The sequence below is a fragment of the Physeter macrocephalus genome, unplaced genomic scaffold (genome assembly GCF_002837175.3).
Source record: "Physeter macrocephalus isolate SW-GA unplaced genomic scaffold, ASM283717v5 random_731, whole genome shotgun sequence".
Lineage (NCBI taxonomy): Eukaryota > Metazoa > Chordata > Mammalia > Artiodactyla > Physeteridae > Physeter > Physeter macrocephalus.
In genome coordinates this window covers 29,283-49,226 of record NW_021145979.1, presented here as the reverse complement: position 1 = coordinate 49,226, position 19,944 = coordinate 29,283, and the positions used below count along the sequence as shown (strand labels likewise).

Below are 19,944 nucleotides of genomic sequence, written 5' to 3'. Positions count from 1 at the left end.
GCTCTCCAGGACATTCAAATAGGGGTTGATTTACAAAAATTCATGGTATGCAGAGTTACAGAATTTCAGAATGGCCTCCGGGGCAGCCAAAGACACCCTCAGAGAGATGAAGACCAAGGACAGGGCAGCAGCAGAAATGGGGGTGGAAGATTAGAAAGGTGAACAAAAATTACTCTCATGGGCTCCCCGCACAGCCTCAGGCTCCCTTTCCAGCCCCAGGTCTGCCCCCCAGCCTTGGTGTCCCTCCCCAGCCCTGATTCCATTCCCAAGCCTGTAGCGTGCCCCTCCGTACACAATGCCCTTCTTGAAGTAGCCTCGGAAGGTCTCGCTCTCGTTGCCCTGGACCTCGCGGTGCTGGACAGCCCGGCCCTTCAGAAAGTCATCCATCTGTGTGGTGTAGATGGCAGCTGCCCCTTGCTCATCCTGGGACGAGTCCTGGCCGATCCAGTAATGAATGTCATAGGACAGGTTGCTGCCTGTCTTGTGGATCTAGGGAGAGGGCATGTCCAGTGTACCCGAGGCCCTGGGCTCCCACAGCCCTCTCCCTGCCTCCCTGCTTCACAAGCTTGTGGGGCCTGGGCCACAGGGGAGCTTGGCATGGGGGCAGTTCATGGGACTGGTGGTCAGCAGCCCTGCATCATGGCCCTGGTTCTGTCAGACTCTCTGAGACGTGGGGCAAGTGGCTTCCCCCACCCGGGCCTTCCTCATCTCATCTTGGAAATAACTTGGTTGGACTACAGCATTTCCCAAAAGTGATGTGTACAGACCATCAGAGGTCTGATAGGTGATTGGGTGGTATACAATGAAATGTATATATGAAATGATGATGGAATTTTTTTTTTTGGCCACGCCACCGGGCATGCAGGATCTTAGTTCCCAGACCAGGGATTGAACCCACATCCCCTGCAGTGAAAGCACGGAGTCTTAACCACTGAACTGCCAGGGAAGTCCCTGATTACGGAAATATTTTATAGCTACTTTCTGTTTGTGACACGGGACACTGTGTTCCATTCATGATAATGATATTAAGTTTTTTAATAAATGGATTTAAATTTTAAAAGTGAATCAATATAAGGAAAAGTACAAATGCGTTAACAATACAGGATGTGGAAGAAACCGAGAAGGTGAAATGAAGTTGACTATGGATTTTGGGAACATGGGCTCAAGGTAGGGTGACATCCCACCAGTTCAGAAGATCCCCCGAGACTGTAAATCCACAGATGGTCACCCCAGCTGGGAGCTCACAGCCCAAGGGCAGGGCGAGCCTCTTACATCTCCGACCCTGAGGAGCTACCTCTAGGCTGGGAACACCCAGTGAATGCTGTCCTGGGGTGAAGTTAGGCAGCAGTTCCCATTGCCCCCAGCCTCAAGTTTCCTCTATGTTGCTACCGTGAGCTTTGCTCTCTGCTCAGCAGCCCCCCCTGCCCATCCCCCACTCACAGCCAGGACTATGTAGCAGTCACCATCGAAGAAGCTGCCGAAGGTGCTGGAAGGAACAGGCACCATCTGCATGGCCTAGGGAGGGAAGGGAGGTCAGAGGGTCAACCACCGAGGACCCCCAGCTTCCCTGCCTCCCTTAACCAAATGGAGAGTTAGGAAAGGAAGGCCAGGAGGAAGAGGGCATGAGGAAACTGACAAGGTGAATGGATGTGAGGAGGGTGGGGAGGAAAAGGAGCAAGAGGATGTGCCCAGCGCCTGAGGAGGGGGTGGGGATGGCACTTGGGGACAGGCACCAGGGGCTCGCATGCCAGCAGGGCAGGATGGAGGACAGTCAGTAATCCCAGGGCTCTCCCTTCCCTTGGTCCATCCCAGTCCTGCAGAGCCCCCTTTGTGCCCAGGCAGGTCCTCACCTCTATCCTCCATATCTGCACCCCGGGCGTGGTGACGTTGAGGGAGCCTTCGACCTGGGCGCTCAGTTTGGTCATGGCGGATGAGCCTGGGTAGAAGTGGTGTCAGAGTAAGAAGAGGACATGGGGGCTTCCCTGGTGGCACAGTGGTTAAGAATCCGCCTGCCAATGCAGGGGACACGGGTTCAAGCCCTGGTCTGGGAAGACCACATACTGCGGAGCAACTAAGCCCATGCGCCACAACTACTGAAGCCCACGTGCCTAGAGCCCGTGCTCTGCAACAAGAGAAGCCACCGCAATGAGAAGCCCACGCACCACAACAAAGACCCAACGCAGCCAAAAATAAATAAATAAATATTAAAAGAAAAAAAAAAAAAAAGAAGACCTGGGCGTGCCTCGGTTTCAGTGCCGCTCTTCCAGCCCAGCCTGGGACAGCCCGACAGTGCCCCGATGCCGGGGCTCAGGGCCCACCCTGGGCCCTGACTGGCCAGGGGCCCATCCTCCAGCCTTCTCATCCAGCTCTGATCTTGTCATTCTTATTTAAATACCTGCCCTCATCACCTACTGCAAAAAGTCTCCCCCCACTCCTTAGCCTGGCAATCAAGGCCCTTCTTGATCTAGCCCCAAACAGTTTTTCTTCCTGAAAAGTTTCGATCAAAGCCATGCCTGGTTAAAAAATATATATATACATCATACAGAGTTTTCTTTTTTAAAAAGAAAGCAAAGAATAAATAAGGGTTGAAAAGTGTACGCACCCAAAAGAATTGAAAAAAACAGGTGTTCAAACAAAAACTTGTACATGAAATTCATAGCTGCTCTATTCACAATAGCCAAAAGGTGGAAACAACCCAAATGTCCATATGAACAGATCAACAAAAGGAGGTCTGTCCACACAAAGGAAGGATATTCAGCTGAAAAAAACCAATGAAGCACGATGATACACACTACAGCGCGGACGAACCTTGAATACTTTATGCCCAGTGAAAAAAGTCAGACACAAAGGCCCGGTACCGTATGATTGAATTTATATGGAATATCCAGAATAGGCAAATCCACAGAGATAGCAAGCGATTAGTGGTTGTCAGGGGCTGGGAGGAAGGGAGGAATGCGGAGCGACTCCTAGTGGGTATGGAGTTTCCACTTGGGATGATGAAAATATTCTGGAACTGGATAGTGGTAGTGGTTGTGCAGCATTGTGAATGTATTGAATGTCACTAAATTGTATGTTTTAAAGTGGTTAAAATGGTAAATCTTACGTTCTGTGTATTTTACCACAATAAAAGAAAAGTGTATGCAGCAGTTTCCTGTTTCTTGCTAGCTCCAGACACCCCGCAGTTACTGTTCTGGTGGCCCACACAAAATGGGGTGGGACCATGTTTGTTTGTTCGGTACTGAATCGCCAGCATGTAGCACCGCCGGCACTTTGCTGAGTGGGTGCATGGGCAGATGGATGAATGGGTGGGTAGTCGGGTGGTTGGTTGGGTGTGTGGGTTAAAGTGATTGAGTGGATGGATGGATGAATGAATGAGTGAATCCTTCCAATGTGAACCACCCTCCACCCACTGAGCAGGAAGAAATCTCTCCCCAATCTTCTTTTATGGTATCTGTTATGGCTCTATTCCTTTGACCTGTAGCTGTGTTCTCCACCCCAGCTGCTCATCAGAATCACTTAGGGAGCTTTTTTTTTCTTTTTTCTTTTTTTTTTTTTTTTTTTTTTTGCGGCACGCGGGCCTCTCACCGCTGTGGTCTCCCCCGCCGCGGAGCACAGGCTCCGGACGCGCAGGCCCAGCGGCCATGGCTCACGGGCCCAGCCGCTCCGCGGCATGCGGGATCCCGCCGGACCGGGGCACGAACCCGCGTCCCCCGCATCGGCAGGCGGACTCCCAACCACTGCGCCACCAGGGAAGCCCGGGAGCTTTTTTTTTTAAACACAAAGGTGCTTTATTTCAAGTCCATGCCATCTAAATCTACTGAGTACAGTAATCAGGACCGGAGAGCGGACGAATTAGAACCTAAACAACAACAACAAAAACACCAGGACGTTCGCCCCCTGCATTGCAAATCTTAGTTCAGAAGAATCCGTGCGCTGGCAAGCCAGTCTCCTCCCTGAGAAGCACGCTTCTCGCTCCATTCTCCCTAGGGAGATTTTAAACAACACTGATGCTCCCAGGCTCAGGATGTATCCATATCCCCAGGGATTCTAATTTAATTAGGCCTGGGTGGGGCCCAGTCTTGGGTACTTTATTTTCTGCCTTTTGGGAGGCGGGGCATAGGTGCTTTTAAAACTCCCCAGTGATTCTGATGAGCTAAGGAGGAGAGCCACTTGTCCCCGGTTATTTTTGTCCCTGTTTTCCTGCCCCTCCCTCCCAGGCTGGAGGCCACCCCATTCCCCACCGAGCCTACCACCCAGCCCTGCATGGCATTGCCCTCCATGAATGCTCCTTGAATCAGTGAATAATAAATGAAAGGTCATGTGGCCCCCACCTCCGTGCACTGACAGCTGGAATCTATCTAATCTCTCCTTGCACCTGGAGTCTGAGTCACCCCTTGGAACAATGACCTGGTCTTTTACTGCTGGTAGACTCCCTCTTCTGAGTCCTGAAGGGTGACCCCCTCTCCCTGGCATTGTGGAATCTGGGGGCAATGTCTCCCTGCCCAACCTTTGATTAGCGCCCCCTGCAGCAGATCAGGGCCACCTGCCAACGGCCAGCACTGCACATGTAGGAGCCCCTTGTGCCTGGGCCCTGTCTGATGTCCCTGTCGGCCAGGGCCTCCTCCATGAGGTATTTCTCAACCCACAGAGACCCCAGGGCTCCCAGGACTCCTGGTTCAGTTGAACCAATTTGCGTACAAAGGAGGAAAATGTTTTCTGTTTTATTTCAATCACCACCTTCGTCCACATCCCTCTTTTCATCAAAACAGACTGACCCTCACTATCTGTATAGACATGGCTGTGTTTCTTCATCTATGAGGTGGGTGGTCGACAACTAGGTGATCTCTAAAGTCCCACCAGGGGGACTTCCCTGGTGGTGCAGTGGTTAAGACTCCGTGCTCCCCATGCAGGGGGCCTCGGTTAGATCCCTGGTCAGGGAGCTAGATCTCACATGCCTGCCGCTACTAAGAGTTCACGTGCCACAACTAAGGAGCCCAGGAGCCACAGCTAAGGAGCCCACCTGCCGCAACCAAGACCTGGTGCAACCAAATAAATCAATCAATAAATATTTTAAGTCCCACAGAGACATGCTCTGTGTCTAGGAGGAAAGAGCAAGAGGAATAGAGGGTAGACAAGATGAGGCTCTTCTTGTCCATCAAAGCAGTGGAGGCTCTGGGCAGCAGGGGCTTGAAAAAGCTGGGGCTCTCCCTCCCTAGAAAGAAATCAGGACTGGGGACCTCCAGCAGCTTGAACAGGGAAGGGGTTAGCAAGGGCATTCTGGGGAGGGCAGCCCCGAGAGGGGGACTCGTGCTCCGAGGGTACCTGCCAACTGCTCCTGCCCTGTCGATGTTGGTCAGAGCAGATGCCTCTGGCCCGCCCCACTGGTCCTCCCCAGCCTCCAGTCTCTCCTGAACTGCTGCGAGGAATATGGGTCCCATGCTGCCCCAATGCCGACAGCACAGCCCTGGGTTTGGATATGTAATGTCTTCTCTCTCAGCTTGAATTCACTGGCTCCCCCCTCACTCCTGGTACCCTCTCTCCTCAGTCCCCACCTCGAGGAAGGGCACCAACACTCCCAGACCCCAAAGCCATCCATTGGTGCAGCAGCCTGGACCCCTCCCTCTCTGGCCCTTCTGTCTGCCTGAACGCCTCTCCAGTCTGCCTCCAACACACCCCCACCTCTCTCTGCTTCTAGTAACACCACACTGTTCACTGGCCCTGGCCACCCCCCACACACCCATGCTGCTTCTCACCCTCCCCTCATGTCCCTCCTTTCTCCTTTAGTTTTCTTTTCCAGTGCCCTCGCCACCTGTCTTCACTTGGCCAACACTCCCATGCTCTTCTTGACTCAATTTAGGTCTCATTTCTTCCAAGATACCTTCCCGGAATCCTCAAGCTAGACTACGGACCCCTCCTCAGGGACTCCAAGGCATCCTGGCCGGATGCCTCTCTTGGACCCCTGACCACATGATGATGAGAGGATCTGTTTATAAGTCTGAGGTCCCCAAGGTCAAGGACCTAGATACATTTGTCTGTGTAGCCTCCAGATCCTAGCACATAGTAGGTGCTCAATAAATACTCTTGAAGCTGAAAGACTGAACCGCAGAATAAAAGGGATGGCCCTTCTTGGGACCCTGGAGGGAGTTAGGGCTCCTGCTGTCCTCAGGTCCCATCTTTCGTTTCATAACTGCTGCCTTGTTGTCCTCAGAGTTGGGGCTCCAGAGAGCCCCAGAGTCTGTCACTGCTCTTCATTCTTAGTCATGCAGTTCTCAGCGGGACAGGGATGTGGCAGTCCCCCCAAAAAGGACACCCTCCTGCTTTGTTAGGCCCGTGAGAGCAGAGGGAGTGCACATATCCCAGCCCCCAGCTTGCTGACTCTGCCTCGCCCTGAGCCTGAGCAGGCTTGCTGGGAAGCGGGTGGTCAGTACACCCCAAGATCCTGACCTGGACTTGGCTCCCACCTCCCCTGCCTGCCCCCCATTTTAGCTGAATGGAGCCACAGTGCCTGGTGAGGCTGAGGGGACGGGTCCTGGTGGAGGAGAGATGGGGCAGAGGTCATGTGAGGGTGGCCGAGCCTGGCCCAGGGCCCAGGGTCCTTTTGCCCCCAGCCCCCTGCCCCCTCTCTGCCTTTGCCCATTCAGTCCCTGATGGTTGCTGCTCACACCCTAGTATCCAGGAAACGAGAGCCCGGAGGTCCCAGGAGTGTCAAGGGAATGGGGACACAGAGAAAGAAACCATTTCAGATGAGGAAGAAATGAGCAAAGAGACAGTGGGCGCGGGGCTTAGGGGGAGAGTGAGGTCAGGGTGACCAGCTAGTCCCGGTTTGCCCAGGACTGGAGGGTTTTACACCTAGAAGTCCCCAGGTACTCCTCAGTCCAGAGCAGTCGGGCGGGGATGGGTGACACCTGAGGTGGGGTGGGGACTGGCGGCAAGTGGGGGTCGGAAAGAGCAGTTGTCTGGGGTGAAACTGCACAATCCTTCCCTTGGAGGCCCAGGAAGCCACACTGGGCTCCCTGCCCTTTCCAGACTCTCCAGAGAACGAAGCTTCTCCCTTACACCCGCGCCAAGGAGCTGCAGGAGGCCCCAGGCTACCGCCAGGAGCAGGGAACCCTGTTCTGTCCTCTCCCACCACCTGTGGTCCCATGTGTCCCCACAGGGTGGCCTTACCTGTCTGGGGGAGGCAGCTGCCGCCTGGGAGATCTCAGGGAGCTGTGGCAGGCTGGCTGGAGGAGAGCGACCTTTGTCCCTTCCCCCCCCCACACCCTAGGAACTGCCTTCACCATATAAGGGAAGACAGGGCCCCAGAGAGAGAGAGAGAGAGAGAGAGAGAGAGAGAGAGGATGGGTGAGGGGGTGGGGAGGCAGGTGCCCGCCAGGTCCCTGGGAGCCAGGAGCCCAGCGACCGCGTGACGCCCAGAGCCAAGGGGCCCCACCCTTGGCTCCCAAGCAGGCGCCCAGGGATGGGCTGCGTTTCTGCCCAGGGCCCAGGCAGAATGGGGTGCAGGTGGACAGCACCTGCCAGGAAAGATAGGGGCACCTGGACACTTCCTCCCTTCGACCCAGAGGAGCCGGCTCTGCCGTCCTCCCTCCTTCCCTGGGGGAGTGGCCCTGGGGTGGGGGAGCCCTGGACCCAGGGATTCAGGGCCAGGGGTTCACACTTAGGGCCCTTCCAGGACATATGGGACACTGGCACCCCTAGAGGTCACGCGCTCAGAGGGGCACAGCGCTCTTCTTGTCTCCCTCTTCACACGCGCCGGCTCCACCTGGAGTTTTTATGAGCCGCCATAAACAGTTGCCTTTGGACTCTGCTCCGCTGCTCTCTCCCAGGAGCCACAGCTTCCATTTCTGAACCTGATCCTGTGGGGCTTCTCACTCAGAAGGGGAAAGGAGCGCAGCCCTCTCGGGAGCGGGTCTCACTCAGAGGTCGGCGTTGCCCACAGACTTAGCACCCTGGGCAGCTGCCCCCAACCTCCACTGCTGCAGAAGTTCTCCTGTCACCTCTGAACTGTGGTCCTTAGGATGGTGCGCGGAAGTGGGCTGGATGAGGGCAGCTGCTTCTCCTGACCACACCTTCCCAAGAGTTCTAGAGACCAAATGTACATTTGTGTGCACACGTGCGCGTGCAGGTGTGTGTGTGAGCTCACGCACAGTTTGATAAGAGGAATAAACACACTGCAGGTGCTATTTTGTTTCTAAAAAAATACATTTTTGTGTGAATAAAAAGTATATGTTCGCTCAATTATACAGACGGGCAAAAAGGAAAGGAAAAACTCATTTATAATTCCACTACAGAGATAAATCTGGGTAATTTATTTTGGAGTATTTCTTTCAAGTTATTGCCCAGTATATATGCTGTGTGTGTACTATATGTATATAATATCTATCTATCATCTATCTGTCTTCATATATATCCTTTTTACTGTGACAGGTTACCTGCTAATTGGCAGTGCCATTTTAATTGTCTCATGATAATCCATTAGATAGATAGCATAGCTTATGTAAGCAATAGCTCATTATTGAACTTTCGAATTATATCCAATTACTTGATACTACTAAGAATGCTGTGATAAGTATTCTTATTGCTAAATCTTTGCCAGTAGATTGTATCCATTATTATTTATTTAGGATAAACTCCTAAAAGTGGGATTGCTGGGTCGAAGATGTGAATAGGCGAGTTGCCTTCCAGAAAAATCGCATTAATTTATAGTTGCACCAGCACTACAGGCATCTGCCTCTTTGCCCAGTACTGGACTCCAGCTTTTAAGAAAATTTCTGTCAGTTTGAATGTCCAAAAGAAAATTGTCTTTGTGTTGATTTATATTTCTTTGATTACCAGTGAGATAGACCATTAAAAAAATATATTTATTGGGTAATTCCCTGGCGGTCCAGTGGTTGGGACTTGGTGATTTCACTGCTGGGGCTGGGTTCAGTCCCTGGTGAGGGAACTAAGATCCCACAGGCTAAGTGATGCAGCTTAAATATGTATATACAGGCTATGTCTTCTGTGAATTTTTAACTGATTTGTTGGAGTTGTTTATATATTTAATGTATAAAGGTTGGTAACCTGCTTGTAATTTAGGGTATAGTTTTCTCTAATTTATTGCTTGCCTTTTAACTTAGTCTTAGAATTTTGGGGGAGAACTTTTTTTTTTTGGCATGCGGGATCTTAGTTCCCCGACCAAGGATTGAACCAGGGATTGAACTCCACGCCCTGCAGTGCAGGCACGGAATCTCAACCACTGGACCGCAAGGGAAGTCAGGAGAACATATGTTTTTAAAAATTATTTCTAATTTCTTAATTTTGATAAATGTCAAACATATAGAAAAGTAGAAATAATAGTATGATAATATAATAATAAACACCCATGGACTCAAGAATTAACATTTGCTATATATATATATATATATTTGGAAGTTGCAGATATTATTATACTTCAGCTCAAAATATTTGTCATACATCTCTTAAGAAGTAGAACAATCTCCTTCATAACTGTATACGATTTTTGCAACTGAGAACATTAACAATTATTTCTAATATCATCTTCCATGAAATACATAATCAGATTTCTCCAGTTGTCCACAGGAGGACTGTAACACCTGGTTTCATTGATTCTTGATCAAATCAAGATCATGCATTTCCTTTGATTGTTATGTCTCTTCAGTATCTTTTAATCTAGGAGTCCTGCTGCTTTTTTCTATGACATGGGCTTATCCGAGTCAAGGGCAGTGTCTTGCAGTGTTCACACTGGGATTCGTCTTTCTTTGTGTATTTTTAAAAAATTTTAATTAATTTATTTATTTTTGGCTATGTTGGGTCTTCGGTGCGGTGCACGGGCTGCTCTTGTTGCGGAGCATGGGCTCTAGGTGCACGGACTTCAGTAGTTCTGGCATGTGGGCTCAGTAGTTGTGGCACACGGGCTTAGTTGCTCCGTGGCATGTGGGATCTTCCCGGACCAGGGCTCAAACCCATGTCCCCTGCATTGGCGGGTGGATTCTCAACCGCTGCGCCATCAGGGAAGCCCCTCTTTGTGTATTTTTTAATTTGTTCCTCTTCCTCCTGTATTTCCCACAAAATGAAAGTACCTCTAAAGGCTTGGTAGGTTCTGGTTAAACAAGTTTTTCAAGAATATGTGAAAAAGGACAGTGTTTCCCCAACTGTAATATCTTAAGAATCACTGGGGAATCTATTTGAAGTGTAGATTCTGATTTTATAGGCCTGGAGTGGGGCCTGAGACTCTGCATTACTAGCAAGCTCCCAGGTAGTGCTGATGTTCCATTCGGTGGACCACACTTTTTTTTTTTTTTTTTTTTTTTTTTTTTGCGGTACGCGCCCCTCTCACTGTTGTGGCCTCTCCCGTTGCGGAGCAGCACAGGCTCCGGACGCGCAGGCTCAGCAGTCATGGCTCACGGGCCCAGCTGCTCCGCGGCACGTGGGATCATCCCGGACCGGGGCACGAACCCGTGTCCCCTGCATCGGCAGGCGGACTCTCAACCACTGCGCCACCAGGGAAGCCCCGGACTACACTTTTTGAGCAGCGTGGTCAAAAGTGTTGCTGTGTACTTCACACTGCCTGGCATCAGGAGGTATATTATGTCAAGTTGTCTCAGCATGAGTGATGGCGAAGTTTGATCCCTTGATTAGGGTGGTGACTGTCAGATACCGCCACTTTAAAGGCACATTTCCCTTACAATTAGAGGTCATATTGGGGTAATCTTGGGGCAATTAGAAGTCATCTCTAGGCACTGGCAGAACAAAAGTTTCAGATTATTTACCAATTTCTACGTCTCCTTTTGTAATGTTATTTTGTAATTACTTTGTTAATGTCTGTTTTTCCCACAGTGTCTGTTTTGCTCACTGCTGTACCCTAGTGCCTGGTACAGAGTAGGCATGCAATGACTGTTTGAAGGAAAGAAATGGAATTTGTGATTTCTATCTTTGATAATATATTTAGAAAGCTGTTTTTAATTTAAATCGATTTTTATTTTTTAAAATTAATAAATGTACCTGGTAAAATAATTCAAAATATAAAGATATATAATAAAACGTGTCCCTCCCATCTTAAATGACTCCCACCCAGTCCCCCAGCTCTGCTCCCCACAATTGGCCACAATTCCCATTTCTTGTGTACCCTACGGAAGTATACAAAATTATATACGTATGTTTGTGTCTACTTTTATATTTCTCTTTAGTGGGAAAACACCATCACCATTGCTATGAATCTTGCTTTGTTTCATTGACCGGTTTATCTTGGCGATCATTCTATATCTGCTTGGATAGTTCTGCCTCCTTGTTTTTCATCACTATATAGTATTCTCTGGTATATATACAGTGACATTTATTTAACTAGTCCCTTATTCTTGGACACTGAAGTTACTTCAAGTGCTTTGCTATTACCAACAAGGATGAAATTAATACCCATATGCATACAAAGTGATATGCATATACATTTTATCTACCACATAAATTCCTAAAAGTGCAAAAAAAGCTGCCTGTTCCTTCTGTTCTCTGTGTGCGTAACAAGCAAATAGTGAATAACTGAGCCCCACACCAGGCTCAGTGAGAGACATTCTCACAGCTGAAGTTTCCAAAGCCAGAAGTCAGGTTGCCTTCCTCCCTCCCCTCCACCCATGCCCCCAGAGCCAACCAGCCACAGCTTCCTGCCAAGTTCATCTCCTATGTCACATCCATCACTTCGTCCTTCTCTCTTCATCCTGCCTGAGCTTCAGTTCAGGTCTTCATCGTCCGTCTTCAGAACCACGGCTGCGGTCTCCCCGCAGGGAGAGTCTTATGTCCCCATACCCCTGACTTAGCTTCCAACGCGCAGCTGCCAGGTTTGAGTCAGCCCCTCTCTTGTTCCGTGTCCCCCAGTGTCCCTCAATGGCACCCACTGCCCGCAATGAAAAGGCCACTCCCTCGGTCTCACTCCAGATCTGCGATACCTCGCTCCCGCTTTCTGTGGCGTCATTTCCCATCCTTCCCCCCACTGTGTGCAATTCCAAAATTGTCACTTCCCACGTTCCCACTGTGGCCCTCCTGAAGCTCTGGCTTCCTTTCCTGGTGCACCTCCACGCACAGACCACCTTCACCGGAACCTCGTCTCCTTCCCAAATCCTCTGAGCCTCACTCCCGCGGGAAGGATTTCCAGTCCCCCCATGGCCACCGCAGAGGGGCTAGGTGTCCCCTGTGCCCCCTGCCCTCAGTGTTATCTCTCGCACTGCATTTGCAGCCTTTCAGGGTTGGACAGTCCGTTCAGGTGTCTTTCTCCACACTAACGTGCGAGTTCCTTGAGAGAGGCGGCACAGCCTAGAGATGGCATGTCCCCCGGTCCTGGCACTGTGCCTGGTACAAAGTAAGCTCTGATACATGTGGTTGTGTTGAACTCTGTGGGTGAAGTGTGCGGGGTGCGGGGCGGGGGAAGGCTGGCTGTGGTCTCGTTCAAAGTTGGGAGCTGTGGCGACTCTCTGGTGGGATGCAAATCTGGAGGGACTAGTGTTTGCCTGGAGAGCAGGAAATAGTGCAGGACCCCAAGCACGGTCAGGGCAGAGGCAGGGAGGACTCGGTATTCACCCTGCCAAAGGCTCCGGGGCTTCCGCTCAGACTGGAGTTGGAGCTGATGGCACTGAGCGAGGGTACTGCGGCTTCTCTTCCCAGGTGGATGCTTCGTGACACTTTTCTACCAGGGAAAAGCAGCGGGGAGGGGGCAGTATCACACTGCAGATCCCCTCAGAGACTTGGGGGGCAGATCACCATCTGGGGCACCAGCAGGCAGCCTTGAGGCTGCATTCACAAGGTAAGGGTGTGAGGGGGTGGGAAGGGTAGGGGAGGTGGAGCTGCGGCAACAACCTTTGGGAGGGGCAGACCTTCCTTCCCCGCAGTGGGTTTGTTCGGGCGGGCGGAATGGAGCCAGAAGCTACCCACTCCCGGGAGAGGGGGGAATGAAGCCTGCCCTCATCTTTCCAGCCATGGGCGGGGTGGGGGAAAGGGCTGGCTGTGTGCGCCCAGAGGGCGTCCGCGAGGACAGAGGCCTCTAGCGGCCACCGTGGGAAGTAGGAGAGGGCGGGCCGGGAAGGCACTTCCTGCCAGGGCCTGGGGCTGCCCAGTTTTGCAAAGGAAGTGCTGCCAGGGCCGGAGGGGCGGAGGCAGGAAGTGGGCCAGAGGCTCGTGCGAGGGTGCGGCTGGCGGGTAGTGAGAGGCCGCGGTCGGAGGGGGTGCGGAGGTGAACGAGACCGAGCCCGCGACCCCACCCATCCTCCCCAGAGCCCCAGACGCCTCAGCCTGCCAGCACGTCCGGCGGCGCGGCGCGGCGCGGCGCAGCCCGCGACGCCTCGGCCGCCCGCACGCGGCCTGGGTCAGCCGCGTTCCAAGTTCTTCCATTTGGAGCTTAACTTGTCTTCCCTCTAACTCGCCCGCACCCCACCTCCCCGCTCTGGGGCCTCATGAGCCCCTCCCCTCCGCTCCGGAGCGGAGACCACACCCCTCCCGTCTCCGAATACCTTCCAGGGGCCTCTCTTAGGGACGCATTTCAGCTTGCTTTGGAGCTAATAATACTGAGTCCTCCCTGTGCATTTAATCAATTCTGTAAAGAGGGCCTGTCTCCATTTTGCGGATTAGATAACTGGGGCCAAGAGAGGTAGAATTAAATAGCGCAGCCGGATGCACTCAGATCCATTCAAAGTTTGCACTTTCAGACTTGAAGCCCCAGGGGGCTTAGGGCAGCCCTTCCCTCCCACTACTACCGCCTTCGGTCCTAAGGGTTTCCTGAAGCGGGGTGTGGCTTCATGGGACTCCCCGCACGTCAACGCCCCCCCCCCCCAATAACCACAGAGTCAGGATAGGGGGGTCTGGCTTTCTCTTTAGTTCTCATCACACTTTGGGGCTCTCCGATACAGAGAAGGCACTTAGATGGGAAGGTCACCTGATTCAGACCAACCTTGTCCTCCCGCCCACCCCCAGCTCTCTGGGGGCGGGGGAAGGGTAACGACATCTCCACCTGACATCCCCCTTGGCACTGGTTATGTGGGTCCCCTTAACCGATAGGCCCTGGGGAGAGCCCAAGGCCTTGACCTCCAGACTCAGCATTTGGGGGAGGGGTTCCAGATAAAGGACTCAGAGCTGGAAGGCAGCACGTCCTGGGAGCTGCCCCCAGCCAGCAGGGGGCGAGGCAGAGGGCTGCAGGAGTGGGTTGGCACAGGGGAGGGGGACAGCTTGGCCAGGCTTCCTGGAGCCCCCCAAACCCCGCAAGGGTCCCACCTCCTACAGATCCCCTAAAGGCACCAGTGAAGTATGGGGTGGGTAGGGGAGGCACCCGTTAGGTGGTGTAGAGACCCACACACGCACACGCCGTGGTGGGCCTAGCATAGCGCTGGGCACAGAGGAGATGCTCAACAAGTTTTTTGAATGTATGAATAAACGGATCGAAGAGGGTGTGAGGGACAAAGGACAGGGCCTCGGGCCCTTTGGCCCAGGCTGTTTCATTCAGAAAATAGCAGTTTAAAAAATGTAAAAATCCTTTCCCTCCTCCCCCCAGTTTATGGGCCCAGGAAAGGGGTGAGGGAGGGGTGTCTCCACCCCAACCCTTCCCTCTCCCCTTCCCCTAAAAATCTATATACACATATACATATTTATATGGCACCGCAAAGGGATCCTGCCTATATGCCTCCACACTCGGAGCTGGGGCACCAAACCCCAGGGCCTCGGGGTGGTCAAGGCAGAGGTGAGAGGTTGGAGCTTGGGCCACGTGGGAAGCGGCCCTCAGGTGCTGATGAGCCCAGAGAAGCTGGATTCTGGGGTCCTGAAGGACAGACCCCTGCTCCCTTTACAAGTGGTAACAGATCTTCTACCCTCCCCGCCCTCCTGGGCAGAGATTAGTGGAGGCTATAGCAGTCCCAAGGTAGGAGGTGGGGCAACTGGATCCTCCCCCACCAGCCTAGATTGCTGCAACCTGAAGGCTGTTCCAGGCAGAGCTGACCCGGATCGTGGCCCTGGGAAAATTGGGCCGAGAAGAGGGCTCTATGCAAGGCACTTGGTGTCCACTGTTCCCAGGCTGGGGGCCCAAGGCGTGGGGCAGCAAAACCCTGCCCCTCCCCCAGGCAGAACTGGAAGGGCCCAAGGGACCCAATTTGGCAGCAGAGAAACATGGCCGTGCAGAGAGAGAGAGAGAGACAGAGAGAGAGAGAGGAGGGAGGCGGCACGCAGGGCCCCACAGGTCCCCCAAGAAGGAGGAGGTTCTAAGGCACTGACACAGGGACCCAGGGATTCGTCGCCCTCGGTGCAGCCTGCTGACCCCTGCACAGCCTGGCCGGGCTGGCGGGGGAGACGCCCACTTCCCCGTGGCGCTGAGTTTTCTTAAGGAAGCGTCCGCGTGTGAGGGGTGCGGGCGTGGTCAGGGGCAGGTCCTGGCCCCGTGGCGCCTCACTAGCTGCCGGGCCGAGGCTGCCTGAGCACTGAGTACACGTCATCCACACGGCTGAGCTGCTCGAAGAAGGGCAGGAGGTCGTGGAGCTCCGTGTCACTCATGTTGTCAAACCACGAGGCCACCGGTACCTGAGCAGATGGGTGTAGGGTGGTGAGGGGGGCAGGCGGCCCTGAGCACAGAATGTCCAAGTCGATCCTGAGCACCCACTGCTCGATAGGCCACCTCCTGGAAGCCCCTTACCCACAGTCTTCAAACATTCTGACGGCAGCCCCAGTGGGTCACATTTACACACAGGTCAGAGCAGAGGTTCTACGGAACCATACTTAACCTTACTGTGTGCTAAGCACTCTGATATTTTCAGTTCTATTTCATTTTCTAAAAAAATCCCAACTAAGACCCACTAAATTATTTCCGTGTTCCACTAACAGCTCACAACTGGCGGTGTGAAAAATGGAAACTGCTCCAGTGTCCAGCAGGGACCCGAGCCCATGGCAGGCGCCCTGTATTTGCAGGCAGGATGAGCTGAGTGACTAACAAAGGACAGGGAGCAGCAGTGGTGGACAAGGCGGGTGGGCAGCAGGCATGGGTCACTGAGGAAAGAGGGAGGAATGGGAGGGCACCAGACCCCAGCAGGGGCCCCTATCCCCATGCCGCCCGGCACTCACGGCGTTATCTGGATGGAAGACATAGGAGGCGGGCGAGTTGTCCAGGATGAGCACCCGCCGAAGGTCTCGGCCCAGCCGGCTCAGGTCCTTCACGTAGTTCCCCCGGTGGAAGACGCATGACTCACGAAACAGCCGCGCCCGGAAGGCCCCCCACTTGTCCAGCAGGTCAGCTACTGGGTCTGCGTACTGGGGGGCAGGAGGTGGGTCATCCAGAGCCAAGGGCAACCCAGAGGTCACTGCCCAGAGGTCGTGCGCTGGAGGCGGATAGGAAGCAGAGATGCCCCAGGAGGCCTTCGGAGGGTGGAGGGCTCACCTTGGCAAGGCTGGCGGTGAACAGCACGCATTCGAAGAGCTCACCCATCCGCTGCAGGAACTCGTCGACGTGGGGCCGCTTCAGCACATAGACCTGGGGGGTGGGCCAGTGAGGGGACTGCCGGCCCACAGGCCTGGGCGGGGTGGGGCGGCCGGGGGCTGGGAGGGAGTGGGTGGAGGAGGCACAGGAGCACAGGAGGGAGGCTGGTCCCACGGCCTGCGGGCTCCACTCAGCCAGCCGGTGCAACCACCACTGGGGAAGACACCCACCCACCCAGAAGAGAATCAAAATGAACCTCCAACTCCTGGTTTCGGGCCCTGCCTCAAAGGGAATGACTAATTCCCAGCCCCTTCCTCCACCATGGCCTCAGCCAGATGTAGGGGCCTGGGGGCAACCCCCTCACCCCAGAGCTGCAGGGCACCGGCCCCCGAGCCAAGTAATGGAGAACAGGCTGGACAGCACACAACCTATCCTGAATTACTTGAACTGGGTCCCGGGCAGGGTGGGGCGAGGGGGCACCGAAGAGGACCCCACCTCCCTGCAGGCCTTGGAGTCGGGCCAAGTCCCTGAGGGTCCGTGTGACCTTAGGCAAGTCTCACACCCTCTCTGGGCCTCTGACATTCCACATCTATCAGAGTCCCATCTGGGACTCTGGATTGGTGGGAAGAGCCTGGGGTCTGGAAGACAGATGCCAAGCCTACCACCTCCCCCGACACCCGGCCCCTCACCTGGTGTACCACCCCATCAATCTCCACAGGGATGATGAAGTCGGCATTGTTCACTGGCTGTGAGGGGGGAAAAGAGCTGCTGGAGCTGGGGCGAGGCCCGCCGAGACCGCCTCCCAGGCCAGGGCAGACTCCCTTAGAGACCCGGGGCTGAGGGCTGCTGGGCAGGGCCCACCTTGAAGGAGCTGTGCACCAGGGTCTCGTCCAGGTCGATGACTACGCAGATCTTGTCTGAGTCCTGGGCCTTGGCCTCGGGGAGCAGGTACTGGACTGGGGTCTGCTGTGGGGACGGGCGGGGCTGGCTGCGGGCACCTCTCTCAAGCCCCAGTCATTTCTCCTCCACATGTCTTCCCTCCCCCAGCCCTCTACCTGGCGAGCCACAAGGACAGTGGGAGAGACCAACCCCTTCCCAGCTTTGCCCCTGCCAACTTTGGAGCCTGGGGTAGGCCGCCCGGCTCTCTGGGCTTCACTTCCTGACCTGGGAAACCAAGGCAGAGGAAAGCTTCCACTTCTGAAGGGGAAATTCAGAATTCCCGTGGTTGGGGGGCCCTCCCCTGGGAGGCAGTCTTGGGGCATTCAGGACTGGGAAGGCCTGGGAGGGTGGAGGGCTTGGTGGGGGGACAGGGGGGCTCCACCCTCCTTCCAGGGCCTACGAGCAAGCGGATCATGAAGAGTCCCCTCACCCTAAACCCCCTGAGGGCTGCGCCCAGGTGCCCCTGCAGCGCCCTCCTGGCCATCACACACCTTGGGGACAGCACCGTTCTCCTCCACGAGCAGGGGCGCCCCACTGTGGGCGGGCAGGGCCTCCCCATCATCCCGGCAGACGCAGCAGAAAAGTGAGTGGAGAATGCCCCGACTCCGGGGCTTCTGAGAAGCCGCTGACTTCTGGTCACCTGAAGCAGGGAGGCCCAAGGTAGGGGAAGGCACACTGACTGGCCTGCAGAGGTGGGCACATGTGCCCAGGCGTGAACCCCTGGGCTGAGAGGGTCTGGCCGTGCCGCCTTCATTGAGGGAGACACACAAAGGTGGCATCCTGACAGTCTTGGCTCCAGGCCACCCCTCCGCTCCCCACAAATTCTTTTAGTGTGGGTACAAAGTTACCCACATTAGGGAGTGGGCTGGCTAAAGGCGGAGACTGAAGGTGTTTTCTCTTCCTAACAGCCTCCATCACTGCTGGGGGATCAGCCCACTGGGGGCACCTCCTGACATCCCCTGTACCTGAGCAGCCCCTATTCAGTAGGGCCCCTGCCTGAGAGAGCTGAGGCCTGGGGCCCACTCCTGCCCTCCTATCCCTCCTTCCATCCTCTCCGCCTCCAGAGGTCCAAAGTCCTCTCTGAGGCTGGGCCCAGAGACAGGGGGTGGGGGCCTGGGGCCAGTGTCCTGCCGCCATCTGCTGGCCCCTCCTCCTCCGCCCCCGCCCGGACCTCCAACTTAGGTCCCGCTGACAGACGACGACCCGCCCTCCAACATCCCTTCCACCCACCCGGGCAGAGCTAGGCCCAGGCCACAGGTGCGAAGACCCGGAGGGATTTCCTAGCCTCTAAAGTCAACACCGGGACAGGGAGGGGCAGACCCACCGCCCAGACCCGTCAAGCCCCGGGGTGCCCGGCCGAGGCCGGCGGCATCTCGGGTCGGTGCGTGTGCGCACAGACCCGGCGCCCACCAGCCTGCAGCCGGGGCTCCGAGTGCCCGGTCCGACGCGGGTCTCCCCGCGGGCGCGCTGGCGATCCTTAAAAGCGGTTGCCCCTCTCTGCGTCTGAGAGGCTCCGCGCCTCCACGAGTGACGCGAAAGTTTGTGAAGAACGTGGCTGTGTGGTAGCGGGAGATCATTCCAACCCTCCCCAGCCTGCTGTCACCTCTGCGCCCCCTCCCTCGACCCGACCAGACCGCGGCCCAGAGGGGGCGGAGTCTCAGCTGGTGGCCTGAAGGCGCCCTCTTCAACCCCCCCATCTCCCAGCCCCACTGGCGCCAATGGGGGGGAGGGGGCGACTCTCGGGCATCGCGCACAGCCAGTCTGGGAAACCCGGAGGGCGCCCCTTCTCTACCCCTGCCTCAGTTTCCCCACCTCGAGCAGACAGGAGCGCCCAAAAGGGGGCAAGCCCCGCCCCGCGTCTCTGAGCCTCTGCGAGTTCAAACTCTCAACCAGCTCCCCCTCCGGTTGGAAGCTTCGGGCCCCGCCGAGTCGGGAGCCTGGGGCGGCAGCGGCGGCTGCTCCAGGGAGGGTCGCGGCCCCCTCCTCCTCCCCGCAGCGCCCGGATTGCGGGCCCCTCCGCGCGCCCCAGTACCTTTGCTCCGTAGCGGGCTCCGCGCTTCCTCCTTGCTGATCTGAGTAATGACGGCCGAGCTGTCCATGGGGCCGGGCGCGCTCCGCTCCGGCCGGACTCTGGCCCGGGCGCCCGGCCTCCCCCCCGGCTCGGGCCGGAATCGGGGCGCGGGGGGGAGGGGAGGGGTGGGAGGGAGGGATCCCCGCGAGCTCCGGAGGGGAGGGGAGCCAGGTTCTAAGGGGGAGGGGGAGGGAGGGGGCGCGGAGGAAACTTTGTTACAACATGGAGTTTCCTCCCCGCGAGGCGGATGCAAACATGGAACCCGGGCGCCGTTTCAAGGCTCCCCCTTAAAAGGGCAACGGTTTCGGCGTGACCTGGACTTGGCCGGGGCTTTCATCACTTCTGGGGCCCGCGCGGCTTGGCGGGCTAGGAGGCGGGCCAGGCCGGGTTCCTGCCGCACTCCAGGGGGCGTCGCCTCCCTTCCTGCCGCCCGCCCGCCTGCGGGGCCGATCCTCTGCGCCTGCGTGGCAGGGCCGGCACCCGGCCCACTGTTCTCCGGCGC

The 19,944-nt window shown here is 55.5% G+C and overlaps 1 protein-coding gene across 2 annotated transcripts; it reads right to left on the bottom strand.

The window, feature by feature from the left end:
- Positions 1-13,832: 13,832 nt before the first annotated feature.
- CTDSP1 (CTD small phosphatase 1) lies at positions 13,833-19,708 on the bottom strand. Of its 2 annotated transcripts, none has more exons than XM_007100403.4 (7): positions 19,404-19,708; positions 17,863-18,011; positions 17,294-17,395; positions 17,122-17,178; positions 16,394-16,486; positions 16,081-16,266; positions 13,833-15,543 (listed from the first exon to the last, which is right to left on the bottom strand). In XM_007100403.4, exons 1-7 carry the CDS (start codon positions 19,468-19,470, stop codon positions 15,415-15,417), a joined length of 783 nt encoding a protein of 260 aa, XP_007100465.1. In that variant the 5' UTR covers positions 19,471-19,708; the 3' UTR covers positions 13,833-15,414. The 2 variants fall into 2 exon arrangements, with proteins under 2 accessions (XP_007100465.1, XP_007100464.1); XM_007100402.4 differs by having other exon boundaries at positions 17,294-17,398; positions 19,404-19,707.
- Between the last annotated feature and the right edge of the window lie 236 nt (positions 19,709-19,944).

Excerpts from the sequence above, each read along its gene's own strand:
- CTDSP1 (XM_007100402.4), bottom strand. The coding sequence starts at position 19,470 with ATGGACAGCTCGGCCGTCATTACTCAGATCAGCAAGGAGGAAGCGCGG. Across the intron at positions 17,179-17,293 it reads TGGTGCACAGCTCCTTCAAG|CCAGTGAACAATGCCGACTT; the intron begins GTGGGCCCTGCC and ends CCCCCCTCACAG. Across the intron at positions 16,267-16,393 it reads TCACCGCCAGCCTTGCCAAG|TACGCAGACCCAGTAGCTGA; the intron begins GTGAGCCCTCCA and ends CCTGCCCCCCAG.